The sequence below is a fragment of the Tyto alba genome, unplaced genomic scaffold (assembly GCF_018691265.1).
Source record: "Tyto alba isolate M040663 unplaced genomic scaffold, T.alba_DEE_v4.0 Super-Scaffold_11, whole genome shotgun sequence".
NCBI lineage: Eukaryota > Metazoa > Chordata > Aves > Strigiformes > Tytonidae > Tyto > Tyto alba.
Genome location: NW_024881273.1, coordinates 11,633,116 through 11,647,619, shown reverse-complemented (window position 1 = coordinate 11,647,619; position 14,504 = coordinate 11,633,116). Strand labels below are relative to the sequence as shown.

The window sequence follows — 14,504 nt, the reverse complement described above, 5'->3', positions numbered from 1 at the left end:
ATTAAAGCTGGGGAAAAAAAATTAAGAACTTCTGCTCCAAAAAGCACATTTTGTGGTCATCTCAAAACTCAGATTCAGGTTGAACTGTGTGAAGATTCACAAAACCAGGGAAGCAGAGTACACCTTGTTTATCTGTTTCTCCAAATGGGACACGAGCACTGCGCAGAGACCTGACCTGGGAGCTCTCACGGCCCAGGAGCTGCCCTGTCCCCAGGCTGTGGGTTATGCCAACCTGGGGCTTCTGCTGCTGGTGTCATTCCCACCATCTAACCTGAGTGAATGAGTGCTGGCAGAGGAGACACAGCCCGGGGTCTGTCTGCACAGAGAAGCAGCCTGGCCACCAGCTCCAGAGCCATCGCATTGCGTGCTCCGGCTCCAGGTACGTGCCAGGAGAGCACTGGCTTGAACCAGATTAATGTTTCAGTTGCAATTTGGGGCATGTCATGGGGACACTGTGTAGGGCTGCATTTCAGGAATGCCTCGGCATTTGGGGTAATTGCACATGGGTTCATGTCACAACATCCTTCAGAAGCAATTTTCAAAATGTTGGCAGTCTTGGTTTAGCATTATCTCATTGCACCTGCGGTTCAGGCTGCAGCCTGGACTTCTCTGCATCACACACTGAGAAATCCAGCGGCTGGGACCTGCCATCCTTTGGATGGAGGAAAATGGAAACCACTATTCAGGAAATCGTTAAGCTGTTGCTGTAGGAGTGATATGGCAGAGGGATTCAGCATGTGCAGATGGAGCGTCCTGCTTTCACGTGAGCTGGGTGACTCAAAGCAACGTGTGCCAGTGCGCTGCAGCACAGGACACAGCCCCGCTTGGTGAACCCCTCTGGCATCCCAGAAATGAGCCACTGCTTGCCAGACATGGAGGAAGCAAAGGAAATGTTAGAGAGCAGGAAAGGATTTTTCATCTGGTAACATCTCCTGACCACCACCAGCAGAGTGGCTGGAGGAGAGGGAGTCCCCTCTTCTGCTGAATAGGACTGGGAACAGGAAGAGGAAGGCAGAGGAATACACTTCATGTTCTGTGAGTGTGCTTCAAATTCATGTAATAAAACTGGTGAGAGTAGGAAGCACGGAGTGTGTCCAGATTTTCTCTACTTGAAGTCCTTAGGTAAGACTGATCCCAACACCTCTAGCCTTGTCTGCAGTGCTGCTCCACCACAGCCCAGAGGATCTTTCACCTTACTGCAGTACAAGCCCACCTGACAAACAACAGCCCACAAATCTGACAAACATCATTTGTCTTTTCCTGTTACAAATCAGAGGAAATCGAGATACAATTTCAACAGAGCACAGAGTCCACTTCACAGACAAACACTCATCTCTTCTACCTTCTCCCATCCTGCACACATCACCCAGTGCCAGATGACACTTGATTTTCTCTTATCAGGGATTTAAACCCCAGCTATACTTCCACCCTGCAGTGCTCTGGCATCTGTGACCATCACAGCACAAAATTCAGGATTTTGTGTTCCGGCCAGGCTGAGGAAGCACTAAATCACTGCTCTTTTTTGTAAAGCAGCTGTGGTTAAACCCCTTCTGCAGCGAGTTGTGCTGGGGGCTCACAGACCATGTCCTTTGGCCAGCACTGCTTTGGGGGCAGAGCTGGGCACAGCTCTTGGCTCCATGTCTCATTCACAGCCTCAAGATTTTCTGAGCTCATGTCTCTAAACTGGCCCTTTTGTCACTGCATTTTGTGGGTGTTTTCTTGTATTTAAGCACCAAAAGTATAGCTGGAGCATTTGAAAAGGAGGGATCAAAACGTCTTGCAGGCTGCTCAAGCCCCACCAAGGAACAAAGTAATCGGGATGGGGGGAAAAACAGAACAGCAGAGCCCAGCCCAGGGCACCAGCTCCTCCTTAATGCTGGGAAAAAGGAAAAGGGGGAACAACTTCCTTTGCTTTGGCTTTCTGCCAAAGTCATACCATTTCGGCTGGAAATAAATTCAATTTAAAATGCAAGTCTTCTGGCTACCACTTTGGGGGCAGAGAGCAGAGGAATGGGAAAGTTGACTGAATCCCAAACTTTTCTCATTACTGACGCCATCTTTCTGCTGCAGGAGCTTATGACTGCTGATTATCCTCCCCGTAGCAAGCCTTTCTCAGTCACTTCTGACCCTCACAGACCTGTGTGTACAGTCCTCTTTTCCCCATGATCCCATGGAAAGACATGATCAGATTTTACTCACCTTAACAACTAACCCCCACTGCTCTATCACTGAACTATCCTCCTTATCATGTCCTACTTCCCCAAATTTCAAGTCATATGCACATTTTATCAGGCATAATTTGCTGTTTACTACCATTGTCAATGATGACTGTCAGCAATTAAGCAAGAGCCAGGCTTCCCAAGCCCTCCCTGGCAGACCAGTTCTCCCAGAAGATGAAGCTGAGGTTTCAGACCGGAGTTTTTAACTATTTATTAAGCACCACAGCAATTTTCTGTCTTTCCACGTTTTCAGGTCAAGTGTTGTGTCATATCAAGTCAAGTGCCTGTGAGGATATCTGGTCTAGTTGTACCCCATCCATACTCTTTATCTCTCTTTCATTAAGAGTTATTTTTTAAGTTACTTACTAAACAATTCACCTTAGCTGTTGACTTGGTTGAGTAGGTTTGATGTCACCCCCTGGCCAGCCCTTTCATCCTTTTCCCTATTACCAAACCATCTGCCCTCTACATCTACCAGGACAGTGCCCAGAAAAGCTCCTTGCGAACTCTTCTGATGACATGTCTGAAGCAGCTGACTTCAAAATTACACAGGTGTATAATATCTGCCATGTCACAGCAAGTCCCTGAGACTTTGAAGTCCTCTGTACCATCAGTAAATTGTTTTTCCAGCATTCAGATTTGCTATATGGAGACAGGAACCTCTCTTCTCCTTGCACTTTCCCTTCAAGACAGAAATAGAAATGCCACATGCCTAGGGGCATTAAATTAGCAATGTTCACTCCTGGCAGAAACGGAGAATGCTTTGGGAAATTAACTGTCCTACAGAGCAACCTGGGACATCTCCAAGTGAAGACTATGGAGTTAAGCACATTGACACAAGCTACAATATTGCCCCTCACTACAGTTGTGGTCCAGCTAAAGAGCATTTGTTCAAAACGTACCCTTGCCGGCAGCCAGGACACAGCTTGAGGACGCAAACAGGAACGGTGCCCACAGGGGACCCTACAGGTGCAGGGATGTGTCTGCACAGAGCCAGGGCACGGGGAGAGGAGGGGAAGGGGGGACACGGTGTCCTTTCCCTGACACTTGCCTAGAGGATCTCCCATGCAGAGTTGGGATATGCATCTCCAGGGCAAGACAAGATTGAGCATAGATTCACAGCATTAATTTGCTCAGGTCTGTAAGTTTGCCCATTGCAGCAGGCTAAGAAGTTGCGACTGGAAAGATTTTCTGTTGTAACAGTTTCCCAAGAGAAACTCCAGTATCTGCAGATGAAAGCTTCCAGAGAAAAAGATCAAATTTTCTAGTGCTTTTCAAGTTAAAAACTTACTGAGTAATTTCATTTTAAGTCAGTTCAGTCTGAATAATTGGGGTTTCAATCAAAAACTTCTAACAATGTAATAAAACACTGATCTGCAGTTTCCTATCAGTAGGATATTTCCGGAGCAGGGAAGGGTGTGAATACAGCCCTGGACCACATTCACGTCTCTGGACTGGCTCCCTATGAGGCTACCAACTCCCACTATGCAGCAAATGTTTTCTTCGGCCAGGGTTTACACATGTCATCGCAGGAGGTGTATGTGCCCTGCAGGGAATGGCATGTGGGCAGCGGGAAAATGGGGCCAAACTCCCACACTCCGAATTCTCTAGGGTGCAGAAACATGGGTCCACGCTGAATCAGCACAAAGCTTTCACAGGCAGAGTCTGTTCAACTGACTTTAAACTGTTTCATTTGGATTTAAAATACTGAAGTGAAACATATGCTAGACCAGGTTTGTAGTACTTTTTCACATACCAGTTGGTAAACAGAAAAATTAGACAAGCTTCCAGGAATACATAGTATTGCTTAGATCAAAAGGTACCACCTTCACTTCCAAAATCCTGGCTTGCTTATGTACTGGGACTATTGCAGCTACCCCACGACCACCATGAGGAACAAAACCACCAAGAAAGGACAACTCAGTGGAGAACCTTCCTCTACCTCTGCATTCTTTCCAATATCAACCTATATCCAGCCCTTCCCTTCCAGGAGGCCACATGCCCCACCAGGATCAGGACCACTTGTACCCAGGACCTCCAAGCACTGCAATCCACATGCTGAAGAGCCTGTAAAATAAACACCCCTTCTGCTGTAACCTGCACCGGGTTATAAATATTACCGTTTGGTATTTGACTGTAGATAACCAGAATGCATAGGACAAATGCTGTGGAGTGATTTATTTACATGTGATTAGACAGAATGACTAACAGTAGCTTTTTTATGACACTCCAGTTTCCCTCAAGGCTGGAATTTTCTTTCTTGTTTAAAATAAATTCAGCAACTCACAGACATTGAAACATATTTTTATTTTGGATCACGCCAGATCCGAATGCAAACACGTGACCTTATGGGTCAGAACATTACTCACAAACCTTCCAGATGAGAAGGAGCAGGAGACAGCAGCACAAGACCTTGGCGAAGAGCTACTCCCACAGCAAATGCAAAGTCAGCCCAGCCCTGCGGGCTCCCTTTCAACTCACAGCAGCACTAAATACATTACTGCTTGTTGCAGATGATTTGTGGGTAAGAAACAGCAGTATGAGAGCTTCCACCAACCTCCCAGGCCCCATCACAGCAGTGCAATGGATGTGTCTGTCCGGATCACGGCGACAGAAGTGCTCAGATAATGACAACCACCAAATGCCCCAGACACATCACCTCCACCCTGGAGAGGACCAAGCTGGCAGAGCTGAGCCAGCAAAAGGCTCCCAGAAGGGTAAAGCACTGCTGGAAAGTGCAGGGATAGAACACTTGCTGCAAAGAGCAGGACAGGAGCAGATCAGGGCGGGGAGAGACCCCTCAGGGTGGCATGGGACAAAAAAGCCATGTCCACACAAGCACCCTTCCCTTATACATCCTTACACAAAGCTTTCTAGCCGCCACAAGCAGTCGCAGGGGTGGGCAGTGGGACAGACACGTCTGCCAGCAGGACCCAGCCACAGGGCACTGCTGCACCACATCACTGGGACCCTCAGGGTGCCAGGAGTGTGCCAGCACCAGCACCCTGCCAGCGATGCCCTCCCGAGCCTCCCTGCACCCCGACTCCTGGCAGCCTGAGCGCGGCCCCAAAGCAGAGCCAGCCCCTTGCCGTGGGAAGCCATCCTTGCAGAGGGAAACCATCTCGTTCCCACAGCTGGGAAGGAGGGTGAGCCTTGCACCAGGGCAAAAGGAGGTCACACAGCTGGGAGCATGGCATCCAGTGGACAGCACGTCCACCAGGCAATGGGGAAAGCCACGCTGGGCTGGCCTGGAGACCCCCTCTCACATCCCTCTGTGCCGCTGCAACACGAGTGCCACGTCACTGGGCCCGAATCCCAGCTTTCATCTGACAGCAGGCCATGCCTTGAAACTGCCCCCCATTGCAACAACAACCTTAACACCACAAACTGATGCTCCCACCAGCCCAGCGAGGTATCCAAGCCACCCGCAATGCCTCTGTGTGCAGCCAGCCTGCAGGAATGCCTCTGAGTGGGACCGTCCCCTCCCTCCCACAGGCTGCCAAGGCTTAAAAACTCCTGGTGACATCCCCACAACCCTGCAACTAAAGCTTCGCTCCTGAAAAGTGAATGCAAAGAAGAAAAGACAGATGACCTGAAGGTGACTCTCTTCTTAGCTTCCTTGCTGGAAGATGATGCTTAAATACTCCCAGGCTTGCTCCCACGACAGCATCCCATCATTTAAGAAAAGCCCATCTTTATTCACTTGAGGTTTACCTCCACTGAGGACAGATCATTGAGCCACACAGCCCCCACACTGCAAAAGTGAGAGGTTTCTGCTCTCATGCTTAAACCACCAGCCCGTGTCCTTGCAGCCTGCTCACCCATTCCATGTGGCTCTAGGGGTTGTGACTTGCATGTCACTGTTTCCCAGAAAAACAGTGACAGGGAAGTTGGGAGGGCACCGTCCTGCCCTGGCTCGCTGCTGACTCAAAGGCACATCCCCCTCTCTGCACCTCAGCTTCTCCTTTTGAGCCAAAACTGACCATTGCTGGAGAGTCTGATGGGACTTATGGCTGGAAGTGCACCGTTCCCTTAACCTTGAAGCTGGCTGTTTCTATCTGTGCTATGTACTCAGGCTGCACACAAAAAAACACCTTCTCCCTTCCTTGCAGCATCGACCCAGCCAAACCACGGAGCTGGAAAATCATCTCCCCACAGGCAGGATCTCACATCAGCTTGACCTCCCCAGCTCAGTGCAGACCATCAGCCTCAAAGCAACCCCGTGGGCTCTGGGACAGAAGGGGTGGGACAGTGGCCAGGAAGCTCCTGCTCTACTTGTGACCTGCTCCAAAATACCCTGGGGCGGACAAGAGGAACAAGAAGAGGTTTGCAGAATCCCGTAAGTGTGGCTGGTGCAGACATACTGTTCTCTGTGGGGGAGCATGCATGTAGGAAAGCAAATGTTTCACATTTTCCATACAACTACTGCACTCCAACTGTAATGGATGTCACAGATCTCAGTCACCAGAGCTGTTAGGGCCAGGTAAGCCCCTCAGAAGAAAGCTAAGTACTTCACTGCATCTTGACAAAGATGAGTTTTCACCTCTCAAGATCTCATGAAATGCAACCAGCTCTCTTTCACTTGCTTCTACTTAGCGACTGAAACTTCTAAATTAAATGTCAGGCTACAAATGCATTTTTCCAAATGTACGAGAAAATGCAGGAGTGCCTCATGCCAGTGTCGGGATGTTGCTGACGAACACCCATCGCAGCCTTTCTGAGTCACGGCACAGCATTAGCTGGGTAGGGAGACATCACCCAAGTCTGACGTTACACTGGGCCACGACTGAGCAAACCCCCCGAGAAGGCAGCTCCTGCCTGACCGCCCCAGGAAGGCAATAGAGATAAAAATGAAGGCATAAGAGGGAAATGTGAGAGAGAACTCGTCAGCTGATGGTTACATAGCAAGTCATGCTTTGGCCCAAATCCCAGCCACTCAAGGTGAACAACTTTCATACTGAACATTTTCATCCAACTTTCACAATAGCTTATTATTTCACAGTGCTGCTGAGCAATGTTTGCATTTCTCCTCTGTGCCCTGGGGATCCTTCCCAGATCCAAATTTCCACCTCTGAAAATACAAGGCCTTGAAACCAGGAACACAGTAAAGTCACTTGAAAATGAAAAAAAGCTGCAGTATTCAATGACTAAATAGGTCCAGTCACTGTGAACCAATTTTGCACTCTCCTTGGCTGCTTCATGACACAAACATAACTGTGCCAATGTCTGAGTGATTCCAATCTGTTTAGAGCATTTAGCCATGTACCAGCCACACGTGTTTTTAGAGCTACAGTTATATGTCTTTTAGATTGAGCTTCCTTATTTTAATTGCGGGCTTCAAACCTGGGTGCTCGAAGACAAGAAAAACAAGATGCCTAAAAAATAAAGACAAAACAGTTGGCAAGGAAATCTGTCCCCAGGGGAAAGAATCCCAATATTAAATTAAAGTGAGATGCTGCGAGTAAGATCCACCTACTGTGCACAAGGGGAAGGGGAAAAGCAAACCTGTCTTAGTGCTGCCCAGCCTCTCAGTTCACAAATTCCTTTTAGCAGCTTCTTACTAATATATTCTGGCTACAGCCATTACGCTTCCTTTCCAGACCTCTGGCAAATTAATTTAAAAAGACATTAAAATCAGCCCATTCAGTGCTCCTTGCCCCAGCAGAAAGGATAAGAATTGTTAGTACATGTTCCGCTCCCACTAGAAAGTTAATTTGGAAAACAGTACTACTCACCTCTGCAAGGTAAAGGATGCAGAATTTCCGATCTTCTGAACCTATAAAGAAGAAAAAACAGGATCATAATTAAGCTACAACTTCATTTCTGCAAGTGAAGCCACTGGCAGAGGAATTGGCTAAGAGACAGCATTTAATGAATATTTATTGTTGTCATCCTACAGTACCAGGCTGTGATCTGGGAGTGATGTATGCTGCATCTGCAGGGGCCATGCGCTGGGCAGGCTGCATTGCATGGGATCTTGCATGGATTACTGAACTATCATGGATTCTCCTTTGGGTTTGTCCTTTTGGAAAAAGGTTTGTTCCATGCAGAGGCCACATGCAGGCTCTGCTGCCCAACTTGCCGTGGCACACGCAGCCCAATTCCTTCCCAGGGGCTGCAGAGGCCCCACAGTGCCCAGGCAGCCTCCTGGGCACTGGGGTCGCGTCTCTCCCATCTTACCTCTGTGGATGCTTTGCTCCCAGGACTGACCAGAGCAGCTCCTACTCCTACATCCTTGCTTATTCCCATCTTCTTGCCCCAAGCCCTTGGGAAGGCTGGTGGCAGCTCTGTCTAGTGCCATCTGTCCCAGCCTCCATCAGTGCCAGTGATTGGGGTCAGTGCCTCTCCAAGGAGATGGAGCCGAACCGCAGGGCAATGGGAAGCAGCTGACACGGGGCAGGGGGCAGAGCTCATGCTGCTCCTTCAGGATGAGGGCAAACTCCCCAAACTCCCACCAGCGTGGTGCCACTCAGGAGACCTGGCCAAGGAACTTGCACTTCCACAGCTTCAGGAAAGGAGTTGGTGCTGGAAGCAATGCAATCACCAGTGCTGAGATCCACATCTTGCTAAATCATGGAGCAGCCCAGCAGAGCTCCTCATCCTGCTGCCAGCTATCCCAGGGGATGTGTTACACTCCAGCTGATCCACCAGGCTGGTTCCTGCAGGCTTAGCATTCCCTGTACCCAACAAAAAGGCATTCCTGAAGATTCGCCCTGGTCTCTGATCCCTGCTGGTGAGACACAAGTGCCCCATCCCCAAGGGAAGCCAGCTCCTGGCATACATCAGCCTCGCAGGAGGACATGAAGCTGCCACAGAACAGGGTCAGCTCAACTCTGAAGCAGGACATCCCGTCTCCTGGAGCCAGCTTGCTCCTTCGCAGCAGCATGCCCCACGCCAGCTTTGTCCTTGGTAGCATGCAGCACTGCTGGACTGCAGCTTTCGTAAGGCTTTTAATGACATTATCCCTGCCATGAGATCAGTCTGGGCACGGCCACAGATCCTATTCAAAGCAGTGTCAGCACAAGCTCTGCTTCATCTCAACAGCCTGAGCTGCACTAACGACGAGAACAGGCTCCGTACAGTGGTGGAAACACCCTGTTCCCCAGAGGAAAGCAATTCTTCTGCCTCAGGCAGCAGTCCAAATAAGAGCTGCGATCCACTGAGGGACTCAGATGCCTCCTGAGTCACTCCATGGGCAACACGAAACCCATGAAGAAGTGCAATGGTGTGGAGCCATTTGCGGGGTGTCTCTTCCAGCTGTCCTTTGGGGGATCACATGCCTGCCTCCACTGCCAGCTTCATCCTTCAATGCATGTTGCAAGATATGGGCTGGAACATCACTATGGGAACACCAGGACACCGTGCCACAGCAGCTGCTCGAGCCCAGCACCACTGGGAGTGCTGCTGCGGACCTCTCGGATGAGGAGCCCTAGTTGTGTTTTCATAACCTTCACTCTGCTCCCCCCCGGGCAATGCAAGGGTCAGGGAAGCAGCCTGGCCCTGGGGGTGCCAGCCAAAGCTCTCCAGCACTGCTCCTCCGAATCTTCACTTACAGAAGGGGAGCAGTGCTGGACCCTGAAAGCACATGCTGAACAGGCCTGGCTGGGAGCCCGTGTCTCACCTCCGAACCAGACAGAAAAACCATTCATTGCTCTCCACAGCAATGCCCAAGCAATCCGAGCACCCTCTTCCATAAATCCCAGCAGGACCATCAGGTAACATTTTCCTTGCAAAGTCAAAGCCTCCGATGGGAGCCCCTCAGCCAGTACTTTTCTCCTCAAGGGAGGGTTTGGGGACAGAATCTGAGTCTGCTGCCAGCACACCAAAAGTTCACCGTCCCATTCTGCTGCTTCTGCTTCCCAAGCAGTCAGCAGTACAAAAACCATCCCACCTTCTCAACTAGGCTGCCTGCTCCTCTCTGCACCTTGACCAAAGCTCTCCAGGCTGCTTTGCAAAGCAGACTGCAGAAGACCAGTATGTTCGAGCCACTTTCCCTCAGGACCTTTAACCAGGCTCTCCTGGCTGACGTGAGGAACAATCCACCCTCTAGAGACATGCACCCTCAGCAAAGAAAGGTAACGTCGAAGTCTAACGTCCCTGGGAATAACCCTGCTTCTCTTGTGCTTCTGCTTATTCCTTATACTATAACAAGTGATCCTCACAAAGCCCAGAACCATCAGAATTAATTTCCCTTCCAAATTCTTCTCCACTGAGCTATGAATCTTGGCATTAGCAACCTCCACTGCCAGCAGCTCCTGTCCCTCCGAGTCTCACTGCTAGGTACGGCCAAGCAGCCCAGTGCCTACAGGACACACAAAGCAGGGAGCCAGCCTAGGTTAGGGACCTGCTTAGATCCCATTTTCTACCAGTAATTGCCTTTACAGAGAAAACAAATGGGAGGTAAGAGACTGGCTGCCCAGCCCAGCAGCTGGGCCTGAGCCAGTGCCAATCCCTGGCGAGGCATGACGGGAGGCAGGAGAGAGATGGCAGAGCCAGGAAGGGCAGACCCAAGCGAGGATTTCAGCACAAACCAGGTTTTCCAGGATTTCTGCCACTGGAGCTTCTCCCAGTCTCCAGAGGGTCAGGCTGGAGCACCAGAGCCTGCTGTGCCCCAGAGCCATGCGACGTGCTCTGCTCATCTCCGGCACTGCAGATCACAGGGGCCACAAAAGACAAGGGGAGAGGCACAACCCCACGCTGGGGAGGCAGCAGCCGGCCGCCCAGGCCAACCTGGGGCTCCGTTCCCCACGCAGCACTACATCCACACCTTTTTTGACAGCTAACAGTGCATACTCTCAGCCAAATTCAGTGAAACACTAAAAGGAAATATGCATGAGGAAAAAAAAACTCACTTGAAGATATTTCAGTTTCCTCCTGATGTGTTGTGACGGGGACTGGCTTGTCTTTCAGAGCAGCTTGGGCCGTTTCTGCCCCAGGGCTGGGCTGCTGCGCACTCTCAGCACAGACAAGAGGAGGGTGCAGGTTTTGTGGGGACACATCCCCCTCCCTGGCTAAGGCTCGTCCCGCACACCCATGCTGACGCGCGGGGCAGGCACTTACGCAGTTGCCAGCACAGCAGCAGCTTTCAGCATCGCCCTGGCTCTGCCCACCTCCTCCCTGTGCAACCCCGGGAAAACACCCGCTGCTTGCAGGATTTGGGTGGCGCATGCTGGGTGTTGGGTCAAAAAAGATGGGAAAAGAGGGAAGATGGCTCAGCTCCTTTCCACAGCCTCCTTATATGGCTCAGGGGACTGCGGCAATGCCCACGGCAAGGGCAGACACCCGGCTCCCCGGCCCCTCACGTCTGCTCGGTGAGGATGGGGACTGTATCCAGCACCCAAAGAGGAGCTCGCAGGGCAGGGTGCTGAGGGGCCCTGGCTGTGTGGGGAGAGAGGAAGGCTGCTGTGCCCATCCAAACCTGGTTGCCAAGAGGGGATGAGCTTGTCACCCTCTGTGGCACATGTCCCTGAGTGCAAGCCCTGGGTGCTTCCCTGCATCCCTGGGGCAGCAGGAAGAAGCCATGGTAGGGCAGAAGAACCATATATCACACTTTTGGCCTCTGACTATCTTGGAGCTGTTTGCTGTAAGATATGGCGGGTTGGGATGTCAGGGACGGCAAAGCAGCACATGAAAAGTCCTTGTTTGCAGGATGCCAGCTGGGGATGGGGCTCCCAGCCTGGGGGTCCTCATACCATCTGCAAACCAGGAGTGGCTCTTCCCTGTACCCAAGCTGAGCGCACCCACCCAGGGGGGCCAGGATCCCAGCGAGGCGGCGACCTTTGCGTGGAAATTCCCACTGTATCTAGTGAGGAAGCCAGCCCTGTCGCACTGGAAACACTGGCTGGTGTGGTGCTCATCAGCCATGCTCGGCTTCTAAAGCAGGAAGACAGAGCATTGTAAAGCAGATTATACTGATTTGCTTTCGCACAGTGCAGCGAGCGGCAGAAACAGGAAACATCACAATGGTCTTCAGTGTACCGGAGATGTCTCAATTGTTATACTCAGCAATACGCCTGTTCCTATTAATGTGCCATTCAGTTATTTAGGAGACCAACAGAAAATCCCTGCCAAAAGGCACACACATCTTTTTGCTCCTTCCACCCGCCTTTGAAGCAGCCCTGCCCAAACCAGGAGGGTGAGCTGCCTGAAAAGCAACTCTGCTGGATTCCCAGTGTACGGGGGGTGGTTCGGTGCCGCAGAGACAAACGTCCCCTCCGGAGAGGCTTGATAAGCTATTCCAGATGTGATCCAGCCAAATTATTACGGCAACAAGGAAATAAGTAGCAGAAAACCGCTCCCAAAATCCAACCGCTCTGCCCGAGGTTAGGAGGCACCGAGTCTGTGCCAAGCTGCAAACAGACCTTCGTGCACAGAGCCAGGACCAGCACCAGGGAAGCTGATTTCTTCAAGGAGGTGAACAAGAGCAGGGTTATTCAACAGCTTTTGAGAGCAGCCAGGGGCGGCACGCGCGTGCGCTCCAGGAGCAGATGCTGACCAACAAGCACTTCAACAAGGAACAATTTCTTTTGTCTGTTTCTTAGAAATAAGCAGCGCTGAGAACAAACTCAGCAAACCCCAGGGAAGCTTCAATGGCTTTTCTAAACGGCTCACGCTGTGGTGCCCTGTCTTCCTCACTGTGTTTCTGCCCCCACCAAATAGGTCAGTGAATTAATCTGGGAGCAGAAACGTTGTTGGAAATGTGAAATAACAACTGACAGACAGCCTGTGGTGTCCAGCACAGCACTGCAGATCCCCAGCACTGAGGCTCACAACAACGTGGGGCACGTGGAGTGCCACGGCTCATCCACAGAGCTCACAGCTTGTCTGGGCAAAGTCATGGGAAGTGGCAAAATTCATCCAGAAAATGATCCCTTTGGAGAAGCAGCCCAGATCTGGATTAATCCTTTTCGGTCAGGGCCACGGGACTGCATAAAGACATCAGCTCATACAATTACAGAATAATTCAGGGTGGAAGGGGCCCTTCTGGCGGTCTCTAGTCCAACCCCCTGCCCAAAGCACCCAGATCAGGGTGCTCAGGACCGTGCCCAGTTGAGCCCTGAACACCTCCAGGGATGGAGGTCCCACAACCTCTCTGAGCAACTTAATATTTGACCAACTTCACCACAGAAAAGTTTTTCCTTATATCTAATCATAATTTTCCACGTGGGGTCCTGGTCCAGTGACACCCACTGCCTGGGCTCGAGGAGGAGCCGGGGCATCAGACCCATGCTGAGGCAGTTGGGTGACTGTACATAAAACAAGCTCGTACCCAAAAAGCAACTCCACCAAAAAAGGAACACAGTGGGACTGGGCCCGGGGCCAAGAAGTGGCTCCACCATAGCAAATAGGATGTGGTAGAGAAATTGGTTTGTTCCTCTTTGACCCCGAGGAGCTAAAGGCCATCTTTTATACAGCCTCAGCGTTTCAACTGAAATAACTGATTTCAAGTCACCCCCCTCCCTTAGAAGCCCTCCCTGAGCCCTCAGCTGGACAGGAAAGCCCAGCGAAGGTGAAGACATGGTCCACAGCCTCCCACCAAGGCCAGTGTTTGCTCTTTCCTCGCCAATGGGGTGTGCATGGGGGAGGGATGCTACCGCAGGGGAAAACCGTGGGTGGCTGAAGGGAGAAGTAGCAAAGTAAAGGTCAGTAGGGCTTAGCCAAACTCCCTTGGAGACAACCCCTGAACTCTCTCAAGGCACCATGGGGGAAACCTCAAGAGTTCACTTCCCCTTCTCAGCCTCAGCAAGCCCCGCTGTAGGCAGTGCAACACCAGCAAGGACAGCCCAGCACAGCAAGACCCTGGGGAATGCCAGCCTAAAATCCCTGAGACACGCACCCAAAAAGCCCTGGAAAGTGGTGCTGAGTACCCCTGAGGTGTCCCAGGAGATGGAGCTGACAGGGACTGGGCTAATACAGGGATGGGAAGGGTGATGCTGGCCCTGCAGTCCAAGGAAGGATGATCTGCCAGCACCAGATGGATGGTACTGTTATGTACTGGAAGCAATGGGATAGTGGGGTGCTATCCTGCTGTTGGTCAGAAACTTTTAGAGCTAGCAGCCTAGAAAATGCCTCAGATGTCTCCAACTGCTGCTGCAGACACTCACCCTCCTGGAGCTTGACACTTTGCAGGTAGAGAGGGTTCCTCAGCACGTTGCAGCGCCCAGGCTCGTCCTCCTTGGTGAAGAGCAGCAGGTCGGAGTAGACAAAGAGAGTCACCTGGAAGCACAAGAACAGCAAAGAAGTTATAAGGAATTCATCTCTTGGCACTGAGACAGCGTCCTGGAA

The 14,504-nt window shown here is 51.1% G+C and overlaps 1 protein-coding gene across 4 annotated transcripts in view; it reads right to left on the bottom strand.

The window, feature by feature from the left end:
* The window catches only part of RGS3 (regulator of G protein signaling 3), a 69,844-nt gene that overhangs the window by 30,647 nt on the left and 24,693 nt on the right, over positions 1-14,504 (bottom strand). For 3 of the 4 annotated variants that reach the window (XM_032999848.2, XM_032999855.2, XM_032999892.2), the window contains 2 exons: positions 14,324-14,435; positions 7,955-7,995 (listed from right to left, as the gene is read on the bottom strand). In XM_032999848.2, coding sequence (XP_032855739.1) covers positions 7,955-7,995; positions 14,324-14,435 — 153 coding nt within the window. Of the gene's footprint in view, positions 1-7,954; positions 7,996-8,399; positions 9,072-14,323; positions 14,436-14,504 lie in introns of those variants that run through there. The other variant, XM_032999860.2, reaches the window with a different exon arrangement.